At 45.2% G+C, this 16,749-nt stretch overlaps 1 protein-coding gene across 1 annotated transcript in view; it reads right to left on the bottom strand.

The window, feature by feature from the left end:
* The window catches only part of CC2D2A (coiled-coil and C2 domain containing 2A), a 196,974-nt gene that overhangs the window by 16,048 nt on the left and 164,177 nt on the right, over positions 1–16,749 (bottom strand). The window contains exons 31-33 of the mRNA XM_040335450.1: positions 4,274–4,387; positions 2,197–2,331; positions 930–1,052 (exon numbers count right to left, since the gene is read on the bottom strand). Of these exons, the coding sequence (XP_040191384.1) occupies positions 930–1,052; positions 2,197–2,331; positions 4,274–4,387 (372 nt within the window). The remainder of the gene's footprint in view (positions 1–929; positions 1,053–2,196; positions 2,332–4,273; positions 4,388–16,749) is intronic.

The following is a 16,749-nucleotide window of genomic DNA, read 5'->3' as shown; positions in this document are numbered from 1 at the left end:
CAGGTCACTTCTCCCCTGGACCTATATAGCACCCTGGCAACAGAAAAAATATTTGGTCTTTGACATCGACCAATGTACTGGAACCCAGGGTCCAGCTCTCAGAGAGAAGCATTATAGGCAAAACCTCGTTCTTCGTACCGAGGCCCGGGTACCCTACACTTTGGCTATGAAGCACCTTGGACGGATCCGGATTTTATGGAGGCTTTTTACATCCAGCATGGATCCCTCCAGTGGAGCTCCTCAGAGCACATGTTAATTCGTGACCAACACCTTAGACACTGGTGAAAAAACTGGGGTGCTCCCAGTATGGGAGGGGTTATATAGGGAGGGAACTTCCTGTTCTAATTGATTACACCAGTGTCCAGCACCTGATGGTGGAATATAACCCAGATAGTAATGATTAAGACTCTGTGTCCCGTGATGTACGATAAAGAAATGCAATTTTTTTAATTGGTCATTAAAAACGATCGTGTGTAGGCTTCAGAGCATTTTTCTCGACGAGAAAAATGGGCATTAAAAATTAAGAACCTGCTCTATTTTTTCTCAACGTCGTTTTTCTCGTCGTGAAAAATGGTCCTGTGTAGGCTTTAACGACGTGTAGGCTTTAACGACAGGGAAAAAAACGTGCATGTTTAGAAGCAAGTTATGAGAGGGGGAAATTTGCATAATCAAGCCCAAAGGCGCCATTCGAATGGAACTTCCCCTTTATAGTGCCATCGTACGTGTTGTACGTCACCGCGCTTTGCTCAAGCATTTTTTTTCACGATCGTGTGTATGCAAGGCAGGCTTGACAAGAATCACGTCGAGAAAAACGTTGTTTTTTTCCATGACATTAAAAACGGTCGTGTGTACGCGGCATTAGAGAATAGGAGGATAATGACTGAGAAAGGCCTAGGAATAGAGCTCTGAAGTTCCTGCTCTGTAAGTACCTGCACACTGACCAATCCTGGATTTGGATAACTTCGTGAGAAGAAGGCTTTCCACTGGTTGGATCGGCCCGTATCAAAGCTCATGCTCATCGGAACATCATATTGCTGTGTATTAAACCAGATCTAAATAAAAATACACCAAAAATCTGATTAACACATCAACATAACATCAGACCTTAAAGAGGAGTTCCACCCTAAAAACTGACCTCCGCTTAACCCACTCCTCGCCACCTTACATGCCACATTTGGCATGTATTTTTTTGGGGGGGGGAGTGGGGGCTTCAGGAGAAGGGGACTTCCTGTCCCACTTCCTCCTTCCGCCGAGGGGCTGCAAAGGCGATACGTCATATCGCCTTTTGGCAGCCCCTCCCTGTAGGCGATCGCCTAGGACACGTGACAGGTCCTAGGCCTGTCCAATCAAACAGCGCCGGGCCACGCCGCGCGCACATGCGCAGTGCCGCTCGCGCATGCACAACGGGTGCCCAGCCGTGAAGCCGAAAGCTGTCACGGCCGGGTGCCCACAGTGACAATGAAGACGCCAGCCGGGGAGGGGGGGAGAGGAGCGGAGCCCCGGCCGGCGCGTCGCTGGAACGTGGAGCAGGTAAGTGTCAGTTTATTAAAAGCTAGCAGCTACACTTTTTGTAGCTGCTGACTTTTAATAAACTTAAAAAATGGGTGGAAAACCCCTTTAAGTACTCATTCACATCTGTGCAGTGTGTTAACCAAGCATGTCATATCTTTAAATGGGCTGCCAAGGGACCAGCACAGACAAAAAAAAAATGCACCTGCGCTATTTCTCTCATTGCAGTGCTCCATAACACACTGTACAGCATTGTCATGCATTGCTTTAGTGTAGTGTGAAGAAAATATTTATACAACCCCTTTATGTTTCATTTAACAATATATATTTCAGTTCTTATACATTTGTTAGCTGTGACCCAATTAAATAAAGAAAACCTATATAAAACCCTACACATTCCATTTGAAAGTAGAATTACCAATTCTTACAAATGCCAAACCATGGCTTCTTAAGAGCATATACTCATTCAATTCTAGACAACACAGACAGCTCCTTTTCAAATTACTATAATTTATGGGTAAATACTAAAAAGGGCAGTTAAATGAGATTATATATATATATATATATAAGCAATATAATAAAAGCATTTGAACATACATTCCCATACATAGAGAAGAGTCCCAGACAGAAGAGCTTGCAATCTAAACCTCTTTACAAGAAATAGAACGGAATGTTCAGCTTACTTACATTTTCTGCGTTGATCAGGCAGCCGACACTTTGCAGCGGACAGAAGGTGTCATACTGACCATAAAAGCAGCCATTGCTTGGATTCCATATGATGTACTGGTTCTGCTCCAGTGTTAGTACATAAGCAGTGGGACCCTTTAATGGAAAGAGAACCTCTTTAGACACATGGAGAATTTCAGGTTCAACTCTAAAGCCACGTACACACGATCAGAAATTCCGTCAAGAAAAGTGAGCTTTTGGTCGGAAATTTCAGACCGTGTGTAGGCTTCCATTGGACATTTTCTGTTCAAATTTTCGACAACAAAAATTTGAGAGCGGATTCTCAATTTTTCCGACAAGAAAAGTTCTTGTCGGAAATTCCATTCGTCTGTATGCAATTCCGACGCACAAAAAACATGCATACTCAGAATCAATCAGAAGAGCCAAACTGCCTATTGAACTTCATTGATCTTGGTTCGCTGTACGTCTTGTACGTCACCGCTCTCTTGACGTTCAGAATTTCTGACAAGATTTGTGTGACCGTGTGTATGCAACACAAGTTTGAGCCAACATTCCGGCAGAAAAAATCTACGATTTTCTTTCGGAATTTCCGATCATGTGTACGTGGCATAAGGCAGTGGTTCTCAACCTTCCTAGTGCTGTGACCCCTTGATAAAATTTTCCAAGTTGTGGGGACCCCTAACAGTAAAATTATTTTCGTAGCGTGGGTTGTCATCACCCAAGGCAAGACAAGTAGTTTGCGCCCCCAACCTACGGACATTTAGAGCTCCCTGAGTCCCTTCCACTTGTACAGTATTAAAACCCTTTATGGTAAGTTTTAGGATGTGCCACTCTTTGTCTTTGTTCTCCTTTCTTTCCATTTTATCTTTATCTATCCTAATTTATTGTTTTTTTCCCCCATCTCTCTCTCTAGCTGTCTTTCTTGTTCTTTCTCCTATTCTCTCTCTTTTTCTTTGTTCCTTCCCCTCTTTTCCTATCCCTTCCATGTATTCTCTATTTTTATTCATTCTCTTACTCCTTGGTGGGGAGGTGGGGGGAATGGGATGAGTGGCAGCGCTGGTGGGGGGAATGGGATGAGTGGCAGTGCTGGCGGGGGGGTTTGGGATGAAAGGCAGTGCTGGTGGGGGGAATGGGATGAGTGGTAGTGCTGGCCGGGGGGAATGGGATAAGTGGCAGTGCTTGCGGGGGGGTTTGGGATGAGTGGCAGTGCTGGTGGGGGGAATGGGATGAGTGGCAGTGCTGGTGGGAGGAATGGGATGAGTGTCAGTGCTGGCGGGGGGAATGGGATGAGTGGCAGTGCTGGGGGGAGTTCTGATGAGCCAACTTAGGTGTTCTTGATCAAGGTCATCTGAGAACTGTAGTGGGGACTATGATCACAGGTAGTGTTACTCACTGTGTCTCCGGCTTCACTGTGTTTCCGACTTTGTGGTGTCTCACAGCAGTGACATCTATGCCGAAATCAGGACATAGGGTCTCCTCTAGCCCCTCCCACTTCACATTCCTCACCAGTCAGCTGACTTCTAGTCTTTGCCCCCATGCCATGAACTGAATGGGTGGCTGCGAAAAGGGTGAGTGGGCACCCGCGGGCTCCAGAAACAGCCCAGCTGGGTGGCCACAGGCTCCAAGGACAGCCCTGCTGGGTGGCCGCAAAAAGGCTGGGAAAGTGGTGAAGGCTTCAGGAACAGCCCAGGATTTGGTGACCCCTGGCAAATCCTTATTCGACCCCCAGGTTGAGAACCACTGCTCTAAGGCCTCATTCACACAGCCTTAAAGCCTGTGGACAGCACCCATTTCTCCAGCATGCATCACCTGACCTAACAGAGGACATGTAATGCTTGCAAATGAATTTAATGCTGGAAATCAGTGTAAATCTCATTACAGGTTCTGCATTTAAAACAAGGTGATTGCGTTTTGTGCTGTGTGAAGATCAGCCAGGAAGATAAGTCAGTACTCTTGCAGTTGATGTAAATATAATTTGTTAATACAATAATAGAAGTTTAGGCAAAAAGATACTAATGCTTGATCGATTTGAGACAAAAATGTAACACAATGATGACTGCAGTGTTACAGAGCAGACCTCTGGAATGGCATTTCCGATGATAAGCCACGCCTTCTTCCCCATCGCCAGGAAATAGTTACACAGCAGAACTGCATGTTCCTCTTCATCGCCCGCCAGGAGGTCAAGGAATTGCTGATTAATAAAAAAGAGGGGGGAAAAAAAAGACTAAATCAGTCTGTGTTGTTTTAGGATTTTATAGAGAACACCTTGTGACTCCCTTCTGTAAGGTAAAATCTAAGAACGATTTATTCTTAGATGGATTTCCTAATGATAAATGTCCATAGCCTGGCCACAGGTTGATTTACATATTATTAACAAGCAGTAAATGAACTTTCAAACAATCCCTCCCTGACCTCTGTAGTTATAAGGATGTTGGAGCAATTCATCCTCAAATTTCACACATATAGCAGTTATGTCCTTCTCAGTTCCCACTCACTCTGCTCTGCTTTGATGAAGGCTTCTTAGCTGAAACACATTAGAGTATAGCCTGTACTTGTGTACCCATGTAACCAATAAAGGACTTTTATTCCAGAGCATCTGAGTTGCCAGCCCTTTTTCAATTCAAGTATTGTATTTATGGGGCCTGAACGTCCTGTCTAGAGCACCGGATCACAGTTTGTGAACTTCTATATTGGCAGCGGAGCTGGGGTAACATTTTCCTTCTCTAAAGATGAATTGCTCCACAGTGCCTTCAGCTACAGAAATCAGGGAGCTTTTGTTTTGAAGTTCATTTACCGCTTGTTTAATGTAAATATTTGAATGTACATAACCTGGTCACAGGGGAACCTATCCAGATAAAATATGGAAGCTGTTATTACTGATGGATTTTAGAAGAAGTACAGGGCTCTAGGGTTGACATCCTCATTCTTGTTTCACATTTGACCCAGAATCAGACAGCATATATTCCAGGTTAGTAACTCACCACGTTGTTAAAGTAGAAATATAGGCAACCCCCCCCCCCCCCCATTTTGGATAGAGTAAGGGAGGCTTATAACTCCTGTTAGATATTTTTTTCACCATCTGTGTCCCATTGTGGAGATTTCCCTTCACTTCCTGTCCCATAGCCAAACAGGAAGTGAATGAAAATCCCTGCAAATTAAGCAAATTCCTTGGGGAACCCCAGGTCACCAGAACGAGTGTCCTCATTGGAAGATTTCTCCTTTAATACGTCTATAGGGACAATCCAAAATTTGGGATTTTCTTTTACGTTCTCTTTCAGTGATGATGGTAAAAAAAAAAAAAACAGGACAAATAGAGAGAGTGAATCTCGTTAATGGGGGCACAGACAGCAATAAAAAGTGAAGGGGGTATAAATTCCTCTCCATCCTGTCAAAAAAAAAAGAAAGTTTTGCCTTTAGCTACTTTGAGGATAACAGCCCTGGATCATTTCATCACATATGATATGAAGGACAGTCCTAGGATCTGATCCTACCATGTATGGCCAGTTTAAAGCCTGAAGGGCACATCTTTCATACAAAAACAAGTTCTGATGAACCTTGAAGCAATCACAGAGTCATGGCAAGGTTGCTCCTATGGGAATTTTGCACTGAGCACATACTATTAAAGAATAAGTACACCTTTTGGAACACGTTGCACGTTCTACCTGTATTTAGGGTGGGGGATGTCACATGTTCCAGCTCCTGACCCCAATTCTGCTGATCTCCCCTGCTCTGTGAAAGCGGGCAGGGAATCTTTGCTCACCACCTGCTGTCACTGTTTGAAAAGAACGCGGCCATGCAGGGCTCTGCCCACACCGCTGCTTCATTCATTCAGTTTCTGTGAATGAATGTACTACAACTACCATCAGGCATTGAAGCTGATGGCTTGTAGTTCTCAATGAACTGGGAGGGCACTGGTGAGCACCCTTCTTAGTCCATTGATTCTTCTTGTATTCAGGTAACTGCCTACCAGTACACGGTACGGCCAGACACGTATCTTGAGAGTCTGGAGCTGCAATGCTCTGCAGGCTCCCTAGAAAACAAATTATAATAATTGCACTTTTTTTTTTTTTTTTTTTTTTTTTTCACTTCAGACTCAACCTCATAGAGTGTACGTTATATGCTCATGTTCTACGTACCAGCCCATTGCATCTCTATATTGGTTTTGCATCATAAGTGTCGCTTCTTTTGTGTGAAAATTTACTTTTTTTTTTTTTTTTTTTTTTTTTATAAGTATATATTATTTTAATTATTTATTTAATATCATTCCTCATGCTTAAGAGGCGCAAAGTAATTGTGATTTCGATTATCCCCCCCCCCCTTAGACCATCCCTCCCCTCCCCTCCTATCTCACCTAAAACAATCTCCTATATCTCTAGTTCTCTCCAGTTTTCTTCTGGTATATCTTTTTAGATGTCTACCCTTAATTTTTCTGCGTAACTCCACGTTTTCTTAAAAGTCCTCCATTTATCCCATTTCGTGATTTGTAGGATGTTGTTACCCTCTATAGCCTCTTTTAGTTCTTCCATTTTGTACGTTTCTTCAACCGCATCTATCCACTCCCAGATTAAGGGGCACTCCACCTCCTGCCACTTCCTTGGAATAAGTCTCTTAGCGGCATTGAGTAGATGCGGTACCAGCGTTTTCCTGTAACTCCTTATACCTTCATCCCCCCCATGGAATAGGATGACCCATGGGTCCATCTTGATCTTTTTCCCCGTGATCTCTTCTACACAGGCCAAAATTTGTTCCCAATACCTCTTAATCTTAGGGCATCCCCACCAGAGGTGTGCCATATTTCCTGATGTTTTACATCCCCTCCAGCACTCTCCTGTCTGCTCTTCTTTATACTTTTTTAGCTTGTCCGGAGTCATGTACCATCCGGATATGCATTTAAAACACATCTCCGCAGTGCGGCTATCAACCGCTGAAGAGTGCGTCAGAGCCAGCATTTTATCTATTGTGCCCCCATCCTGCTGTGTTCCCAGTTCCCTTTCCCATTTTCTAATGAATGGGGGTACATTCTGCCCATCCATCTTCAATAGAATCCTATATAACTTTGAGGTAGTTCCTTTTGATCTTTCCGTGGAACATATTTTTTCTAATTCTGTTAACTGGTCTCCCAGTCTCAATGGTCCTGGGAGATCCTGAATAAAATGTTTAAGCTGCTGGTACCTCCATTCATTGATTTCCATTAAATTATTTTTACATTTTAACTCTTGTAGTGTTATTATGTGACCGTCCTTCATTATATCCCTTAATTGTACGGTGTCCTGTTTAATCCAATTACCCCCCACTTGTGTTTTACCTGGTGCAAAATAATCGTTATTTTTTAGTGCTATTAAAGGTGAATTATATTCTTTTTGAGTTTTTTTATATATCTTATCCCATATTTTAAGTGCATTTTTTGTTATTTCGTGTGCGTTTTTATCTAGTGTCCTAAATTGGGGAGGGTTCCAAATTATCTTATCCAACCTCGCCTGTGCTAATTCATTTTCTAAAATTACCCACCTTTTCTCTTTATTGGCTCTGGCCCACTCCACCACCCTTGCTATTGCCACTGCGTCATAGTACCCTTTAATATCCGGTACCGCTAATCCTCCCTTTTTTTTTGGTTGTTTTAGGGTCTGGAGTGATATCCTATGTTTCTTATTTTTCCATATATAGTTCATAATTACTTTTTTTAATACAGAAAATAATGTTCTCGGGAGGGCTATGGGAATCATCTGAAATTTATATAAGATTTTGGGTATAATCACCATTTTACAATAGTTGATTCGTCCAATCCATGATATTGCTCTATTTTCCACTCTTTTTGTTTCTATCTTAATTTCATTTAATAGGGGGATGAAGTTTATTTTATACATTTTTTTAGTAGAATTCGCTAACAATATCCCTAGGTATTTAAGTTCTTTGACCCAGGCGAAATGGTACTTCACTTTCAAGGATTGCTCTTCTAATTTACTTATATTTATACTCATAATCTCCGTTTTGGTGAGGTTTATTTTGAAATTCGTAATTTCCCCGTACTCTCTGCATAAGTTTAATAGGCTTGGGATTGATGTTTTGGGTTCATCCAAATAGAAGAGGACGTCGTCTGCAAAAGCAGAGAGTTTGTATTCCTCCTCTCCTATTTTAACCCCTTTTATTTCTTGGCAGTTCCGGATCCTGGCCAGAAGAGGCTCCAATGAGAGCACAAACAGGAGCGGCGACAGAGGGCACCCCTGCCTTGTACCATTTTTCATTGAAAAAGTTTGAGATAAACTGCCATTTATCTTTATTTTGGCCGTGGGAGACACATAGAGTGCTGCGATCCAGTCTATCATTCTCTGTCCAAACCCCATGTCCTTCAGGGTAAGCAGCATAAATCCCCAGTCTACTCTGTCGAACGCTTTTTCTGCATCGATCGACATAAGCAGACCTGGGGATCCTGCCGCCCTGATTCCCCGGAGTATCAGGAGTGTTTTTACTCCATTGTCTCTTCCCTCTCTACCTTGAACAAAGCCCGTTTGGTCCGGGTGTACCAATTTTGTCATTTCCTGTCTGACTCTTCCGGCCAGTACCTTTGCGTATAATTTTATATCAGTGTTCAGAAGAGATATCGGCCTGTACCCTGAGCAGCTTCCCGTGTCTTTACCTTCCTTTGGAATAACCGTAATGGTTGCCTCTGATGCTTCTTTACTTAATTTATACTCTCTTCCAAGGCCATTAAAATACTGGCATAATTTCGGGAGAAGGATCTCCTTGTATTTTTTGTAATACATCACAGTGAAGCCATCAGGGCCCGGGCTTTTACCGGCCTCTGTACTTGTTAGTGCTAGTTTAATTTCATTTTCTGTAATAGGCCTGTCCATCTCTCCTGCCTCCATTTGTCCAATTTTCGATATTCCTGCTTCCTTTAGAAATGTAGAGATCTTATTTTCTTTTTCCCCTTTTTGCCAGTTCTTTTGTTCTACCGAGTATAGTTTTTCATAATATAATCTAAATGTTTCTGCAATATCTTTTGTTGTATGTAAGACCTCGCCTTTTTCGTTTTTAATTTTGTCTATATAGTTCCTTGATTTCTTTTTCTGTACCATCCGAGCTAGATGTTTGCTTGTTTTATTCCCCCACCTGTATCTTTCCCTTGCTATTAAGTTAAGTTCCCTTTTTGCGTCCTGATCTAATAGTTCTTTGAGTTCATTTCGCTTATTTACTAGATTTAGATATAGGTTTGGTTGTTTTCCCATTTTCTTATGTTTCTGTTCAAGATTAAAGATCTCCCCCATTAGTTTTTCTCTTTTACTACTCTCCTCTTTCTTCCTCCTTGCTCCTTCAGAGATCAGGATCCCTCTTATCACCACCTTATGGGCATCCCATAGGGTTGCTTTAGAAATTCCATCTATCTCGTTTATTTTAAAATACTCTTCTAATTCTTTTTTAACCCTCAGAAAACCTTTCTCTTTGATTATTAGATCCTCATTGAGTCTCCAGTTTTGATAGGGCTTTTGGTTCCCTGAGATTTTTATGGATATGCTAATGGGGGCATGATCCGAAATTGTCATGGTTTCTATTCTTGTCTCGACCACCATTTCCAGTATTCTATGGTCTACCAGTATGTGGTCAATCCGAGAGTAGCTCCCATGAACCGGGGAATAGAACGTATAATCTCGTTGGCTTGGGTTAAAGATTCTCCATGTATCCACTAGTTGATTTCTATATAAACTTTCCTTAACCTTTCTTAGTTGTTTGTCTTGGGTTTCTGATGTCTGGTGAGTCTTATCTACTTTCGGGTCCATACAGAAATTTAGGTCTCCTCCCAGTATTAACTTTCCCCTCCTATAATCTTTTAATTTCCCTAGAATTCCCAGCAGGTATTTCATCGGGGAGGTATTTGGGGCATATATATTTACAAGGGTGTATTCTTCCCCCTCCAGGTTTCCCCTTAAAAAGAGGAATCTCCCTTCCGGGTCTGTCATTCTGTCCGTTAGTACAAACCTAGTCCCCTTCGCTATCCCGATTGCTATCCCTCTGGCTCTTTTGGAGATGGTATCTCCATAGTACCATCTGGGAAAGTCGGGGGAGTAAATCTTTGTATTTGACTCCAATGTAAGATGGGTTTCTTGTAAGAAGGCAATGTCTGTCTTATACCTTTTCAGCTCCTTTAATATCTTATGTCTCTTAGTTGGGCTGTTAAGGCCTTTTACATTATAGGACAAACATTTAATCACTGGCATCTTTGTTTTCCTTTCTTCGGATTACGATCTCTTCTGATTGTTTTGGTGAGATAGGGTTTTTTCCCTCCCTGCTTCCCCTCCCTCCCCCCTCCCCCCAACCCCCCCAACTCTCCCCCCTCCCTCCCATCCCCTCCCCCCAACCTCCCTCTAACCCCCCCTCTCTCCCCTCCCCCCCCTCCTCCCCCCCTCCCAATTGGCCTCCCAAAGACCCCTGAACCAACTACCATATCTTGGTCCAGATCTCTCTGGGTGAGGTTTGGGATTTTCCTCCCCCTCCCCTATCTTTTGGACAGAGGAGGTGGGGGGCAAATTGCACTCATCTCCCCCCCTGTCCACCATGGGGCCCTCTCGGGACCCAAAGGCGGACGGGGGAAGGAGAAAAAAAAAAACAAAAAAAAAAGGAGAAAAAAAAAAGAGAGTAGCAAAAAAAAAAAGGAATAAGGAGAGGTGGTCTGAAAGAGACATGGTGTGCCTACACACCGGTCTGGCCAGAGAGGGAAGGAGCGGATGGGGGGTCGCCAAATAGAGCCCCCCTCTCGTACTCCCCTCCCCCCCCTAACTCCAGCCCGGCAGATCCGGCACCCGAATGTCCAGCTTCCTGCAGAACTCGTTTAAGTCCTCCGGGAATCTCAATGTTGCAGATCTTCCCTCTCTTGTCCCGATCAAGCAGGCCGGGAACCCCCAGGTATATTTGATGTTCAAATCCGTCATCTGTTTTAGGAGAGGTTTTAACAGCCATCTCCTGGACAGAGTTTCTGGGGCAACATCGGTGAAAATCTGGAGGTTCACCCCTTCAAAAACTATCGGGGGTTGTCCCCTGAGCTTCTTCCAGATTTCTTCCCTGTCTACAAAGAATCTAAAACTTATTATAACATCTCTGGGTCGCTCCGAGGACATTCTTTTCGGGTTTCCTACTCGATGCACCCTTTCAGTCATAACAGGATTTTCCGCCGATCTTCCCAGTAGTGAATTGAATATCGTCTGTGTTATCATCCTGAGGTCTTCCCCCTTCTTCTCTGGTATTAACCTTATCCTCAGGTTTTGTCTCCGGTTTCTGTTTTCCTGATCTTCTAGTTTATAGAGAATGTGCCTCTGTTGGAGTTGAATTTGATCAATCTGATTTTTTAGTGAGTTTGACTCTTGTTCTTGTTTCTCTATTTGTTCCTCTACTGATTCAAGTCTGGAGAGCATATGGCCCAAGTCAGTCCGTAGGTTCTGTATTTCGCCCATTATCGTATTTTCCATTTTTTTCAGCATCTCTGCCAGTTCACTCTTTAACAGGGGCTGGGCGTCTGTTCTTTGTTCGTCCATCCTACTGCTTTCCATTGCCCCTATTGAGGACCCTTCATCCCTTGATTCCATAGATGTTTCTCTAGACGTTTCACTTTGAGGCTTCTTATTTTCAGTCTTTTTCGCTTTATGTGCTTGTTGTTGCAGCTTTGTTTCCCCCTGGGCACCAAGCATTCTTGGGCTTTCTCCTCGGGTCACGAAGGGTCTTATTGAGCTTGTTGCTGTCGTGTTGCTTGGGGTGGTGTGGGTTCCACCCTTTGTTGATCTACTTATCATTCTGCTCATTTTAATTGCCTTCCTTCTAATTCTCTTCCCCAGCTTGACTTTTTGTTTCCAGCAGAAAAGAAATGTTTTTCCCTTTTTTTTTTTTTTTTTTTTTTTTTTTTAAACGATGGGCCAAGCGCCAGAAAAAAAAAAAAAAAAAAGAGAGAGCAGACCCAATATGGACGGGGGTACTCTGTCGGGTACTGGGGGCCTCGGGGTATTTTCCCTTCCCTTCCTTCCCCTCTCCCCCCTAATAATAAAGTAGGGAGGGAAAGGGAAAAAGAAAGATAAGAAATAGAGGCCAAAAAAAATAAAAAAAAAACGCAAAAAGGGTATGTATTATCCTCCCTTTTACCCTACCACCTCTCTCCTCTTCCCTTAGGGTTCCTCCCCTATTTCACATATGTTACATATGTTTATTAATATTTTTAGTTATCACCAGGTCTGCTTCCGGGGGAAGTAATGTCCCTTTCTACTAGAGGGATTATTTAGCCAGTAATTTCCCTATTTAGTGTTTACTGTAAGGGCAGTCGGAAGATGGTAATAGATCCACTTTAAGTTTCCTCTCAGTCTCTCTTTCTGCCTAGTTACATGGCCTATGAGAGTGTAAGACCACAGAAACGGAGGAGGGAGAGTCCCGCACCACCGGAGGTCCCCAGGTCCTCAAAGTCACCCCTCGGTACTCAATGACCTAAAGGCACAGGGGCGGCCCCCCCCGAGCTCCATGGTAATGTAAGTATAAGGAGAAAATCTATGTTTATATGGAATTGTAGGTTTGTCTGCTCTATGTTTCTCCTGTTAAGATTTTTTTTTTTTTCTCTTTTTTTTTTATAGTCTCCCCTGGTCCGTCCGTTGTCCTTATCTTCCCATTTATTCGAGGTCAGTCAGGGCCAGCCACTACTGCCGATCTTTAAACTCCCGCTCTCTCTGCAGTGTGGATCCCACTGTTCACATATGGGGGTTAATTCTATGTCCCTTCAAGCTTTGTAAAATGCCTTTCCCCAATACAATAACCTGTATTTTCTATGTCCTATGGGGGGTATCTTCTCATACAAGGGAGAGAGAGAACAAACGACATGCAGTATGCAACATGTAAGGCATCAAGGACTAAGTTCTCCCATCGGGTCTGATATGTCTCTTTTTGTAATAGTGTTCACATAGTTTAACAACAGTGTTCACATAGATATACTGTCAGGTCACCTGTGGCCAGGTGACAAGTGCACCCTGTAGGGGTCAGGGATGCACCGCAGGGAAGTGAACCCTATAGCCGACTACTGCTGGCAGGGAGGAAGCGTGACCCAAGATCACCCAGGGCGCGGAGTCTAAGACCCAGTTTTGTATTCACCAGGGCCCTTGGTGGTAGGGATGGTCTTGGCCGCAACTGGGTCCAGGTCGCGTTCCCGGGATTCCTCAGGTCACACTCCGCAGGGAGAAGGGGGAAGCAGCCAGCAGAACAAACAGTGGTGATGGACAGGCCGAGGTCAGGGCAACAGGCAGACAAGGATAACCGTGGAACATGCAAATAGTCAGGGGCACAGGCAGACAGGGAAGTCGGGGACAAGCCAAAACGGTACACGGAAGATGATCGTAGCACTCTGCAACCAGGAACTAGCAATACACTGCAGACAGGAACTGAGCATTGGAACACTGCTGAACAGCACTGCAGACCTGTAGAGCAACGGTTAATATAGGCTTCCTGGGATGGACTAGGGTGGAGCCATACAGGAAGAGGAAGTGATAAAAGGGGAAACCAGAACAGGGTCAGCCTCTAATGAAGACATGGAGATCAGGTAAGCAGACAGACTTGATGCATATTCATGACAGTACCCTCCCTCTTAAGGCCCCTCCCCAGCCTGGAGCCAGGGCTAAAGGGGAATCCCAGAAGAAACCTCCTCGACAAATGGGGCGCAAAGATCTCAGATGCAGAAATCCAAGACGCCTCCTCAGGACCAAATCCTCTCCAAAGCACAAGGTACTGAAGAACGCCTCTGCGGAGACGAGAATCCAGAACTTGAGTATCCTCATTGACCAGAACCGAAGTAGGGACAGGAGGAGAGGATTTATTGAGGACCAAAGGCCTTTTAGGAATAAGTAAGGGCATGAGAGGGTCAACAGGAATCCGAGGAGGATCAAGCAGATCCTTAAAGATGAACTGGGGATTAAGCACAGGACCATCAGACTGGGCAGAGGTCAGAGGAACCCTGAAGTCAGATTGGTTAGAAGGTGACAGGGCACAGGAGTCAAGCTGGATAGTAGGGAAACCAGCAGAATGCAGAGAGCCCTGAAAACAAGGTAGGAAACCCCATTTGGCCGAATGAGGCAATCTATCCAAAGGATGGATTGAGCCCCTTAGACAGGTTGCAGGAGGACCTGAACAAGAAAAGGTAGGAGGCTCACTGGGCATGGGCTGACCTGGCATAGCTGATGCAGAGGCCGATCGAATAGCATAGTCAGGTGTAGTGATTACCCGAATCGCATCACAAGGCGTAGTGACTGCAGAACTCGCAGACAAGTTAGCCTGGCTGTGCGTTTTAGGGACAGTCAACGGTAAACTGGAGTGAATGATCGGCTCAGGTTCACAGACGGGCTCCTCATCCAGAGTGCTACATTGGCTAGAAAGTGCATCAGCCTGACTATTGCAGGACACATTCCGGACACCGCTACATGTGGTAGGACGAGCAAAAGATTCTGGAATGGTGGCAACAGGAAGTTTCTCTTTTGGGGCAACCTTGGGTAGGCAAGACGTGGAACAGGAGGGACCCCAAGCCAGGATCTGTCCGGCAGTCCAGTCAATGTGAGGAGAATGGAGTCTTAACCAAGGAAGACCCAAAACGATAGGAGCTGAGGTCTTAGGTAGAACAAGGAAGGATATCCACTCCTGGTGAAGTGTGCCTACTGACATCTTAACAGGGACTGTCTGGAAGCGAATAGGACCCCCCGGGAGAACAGTGCCATCAATCGCCGAGACCACCAATGGTGTGGTGAGGGGCAAAAGGGTAAGTCTCATGGACGATGCGATTTCCCAGTCTATGAAATTGCCAGCGGCTCCGGAATCCAGATATGCCGAGACTGAAAGAGAAGAAGCACCAAAATGAAGGGACACAGGAAGAAAAAGACGAGAAGGTGAAGGAGATACTTCTGGATCCAATACTCCACCTTCCAGATGTATTGAACCCGAGCGTTTCTCGGGGCGAAGAGGGCAAGTGTCACGAAAATGACTTTTGCCCCCACAGTATAGACACAGGCCTAGAGTTCTGCGCCTGGCACGTTCCTCAGGGGATAGCCTGGTCCGACCCAGCTGCATGGGTTCCTCAGTTGGCAAGGGATGCTCCACGGGTTGAAGAGAGGGGAACTCAGGCTGACTAAGGGCCAAGGGATGTTGGCGTCGCTTTTCTAGGGTCCTTTCCTGAAAGCGAATATCGATCTGATTACACAAGGAGATCACTCCGTCCAGATCAGTGGGGATGGTTCTTCCTGCTAGTTCATCCTTCACTCTATCAGATAGGCCATGCAAAAAGGTTGCGACTAAGGCCTCATTGTTCCAGCTCAGTTCAGCTGAGTGGATACGGAACTGAAGAGAATATTGTCCCACTGAACGGGATTCTTGGCGGAGACGTAAAAGGGCGCTGGCTGCTGAAGAGACACGAGCCGGTTCTTCAAAGATATTCCGAAAAAGTTTCAAGAAAACAGGCAGGCTAGAAACCACAGGATCATTCAATTCCCACAGAGGGGCAGCCCAGGCTAAGGCTTCCCCGGAGAGGAGAGAAATGATATAGGCTATCTTGGCCCGATCAGACAAGAAGTACTGGGGCAGGAGCTCAAAATGAATAGTGCATTGGCTAAGGAATCCCCTGCAGGCTTTGGAGTCTCCAGAAAAGCGGATTGGAGGTGATAACTTCAGTGAATGCGACTCTGCGACTGGTGCAACAGGTGCAGCTGCTGGTTGTACTTGGGGTTGCGGATTCGGGGTTCCCAGCGAGGTCTGAAGCTGATCAAAGCGGGAAGCCAGATCCTGAAGGAAACGCATCACCTGATCCTGATTAGCTTCATGCGTCTCGAGTCTGCGAACAATGCACTGTAATGGATCATCTGCAGGAAGCGGCACGTCGACCGGGTTCATGGCTGTTCAAACTGTCAGGTCACCTGTGGCCAGGTGACAAGTGCACCCTGTAGGGGTCAGGGATGCACCGCAGGGAAGTGAACCCTATAGCCGACTACTGCTGGCAGGGAGGAAGCGTGACCCAAGATCACCCAGGGCGCGGAGTCTAAGACCCAGTTTTGTATTCACCAGGGCCCTTGGTGGTAGGGATGGTCTTGGCCGCAACTGGGTCCAGGTCGCGTTCCCGGGATTCCTCAGGTCACACTCCGCAGGGAGAAGGGGGAAGCAGCCAGCAGAACAAACAGTGGTGATGGACAGGCCGAGGTCAGGGCAACAGGCAGACAAGGATAACCGTGGAACATGCAAATAGTCAGGGGCACAGGCAGACAGGGAAGTCGGGGACAAGCCAAAACGGTACACGGAAGATGATCGTAGCACTCTGCAACCAGGAACTAGCAATACACTGCAGACAGGAACTGAGCATTGGAACACTGCTGAACAGCACTGCAGACCTGTAGAGCAACGGTTAATATAGGCTTCCTGGGATGGACTAGGGTGGAGCCATACAGGAAGAGGAAGTGATAAAAGGGGAAACCAGAACAGGGTCAGCCTCTAATGAAGACATGGAGATCAGGTAAGCAGACAGACTTGATGCATATTCATGACATATACCACTCTTCAAAACTT

Source organism: Rana temporaria, chromosome 1, assembly GCF_905171775.1.
Source record: "Rana temporaria chromosome 1, aRanTem1.1, whole genome shotgun sequence".
NCBI classification, from domain to species: domain Eukaryota; kingdom Metazoa; phylum Chordata; class Amphibia; order Anura; family Ranidae; genus Rana; species Rana temporaria.
Note: the sequence above shows the minus strand (reverse complement) of the source record. Positions and strands in the feature narration are given on the sequence as shown.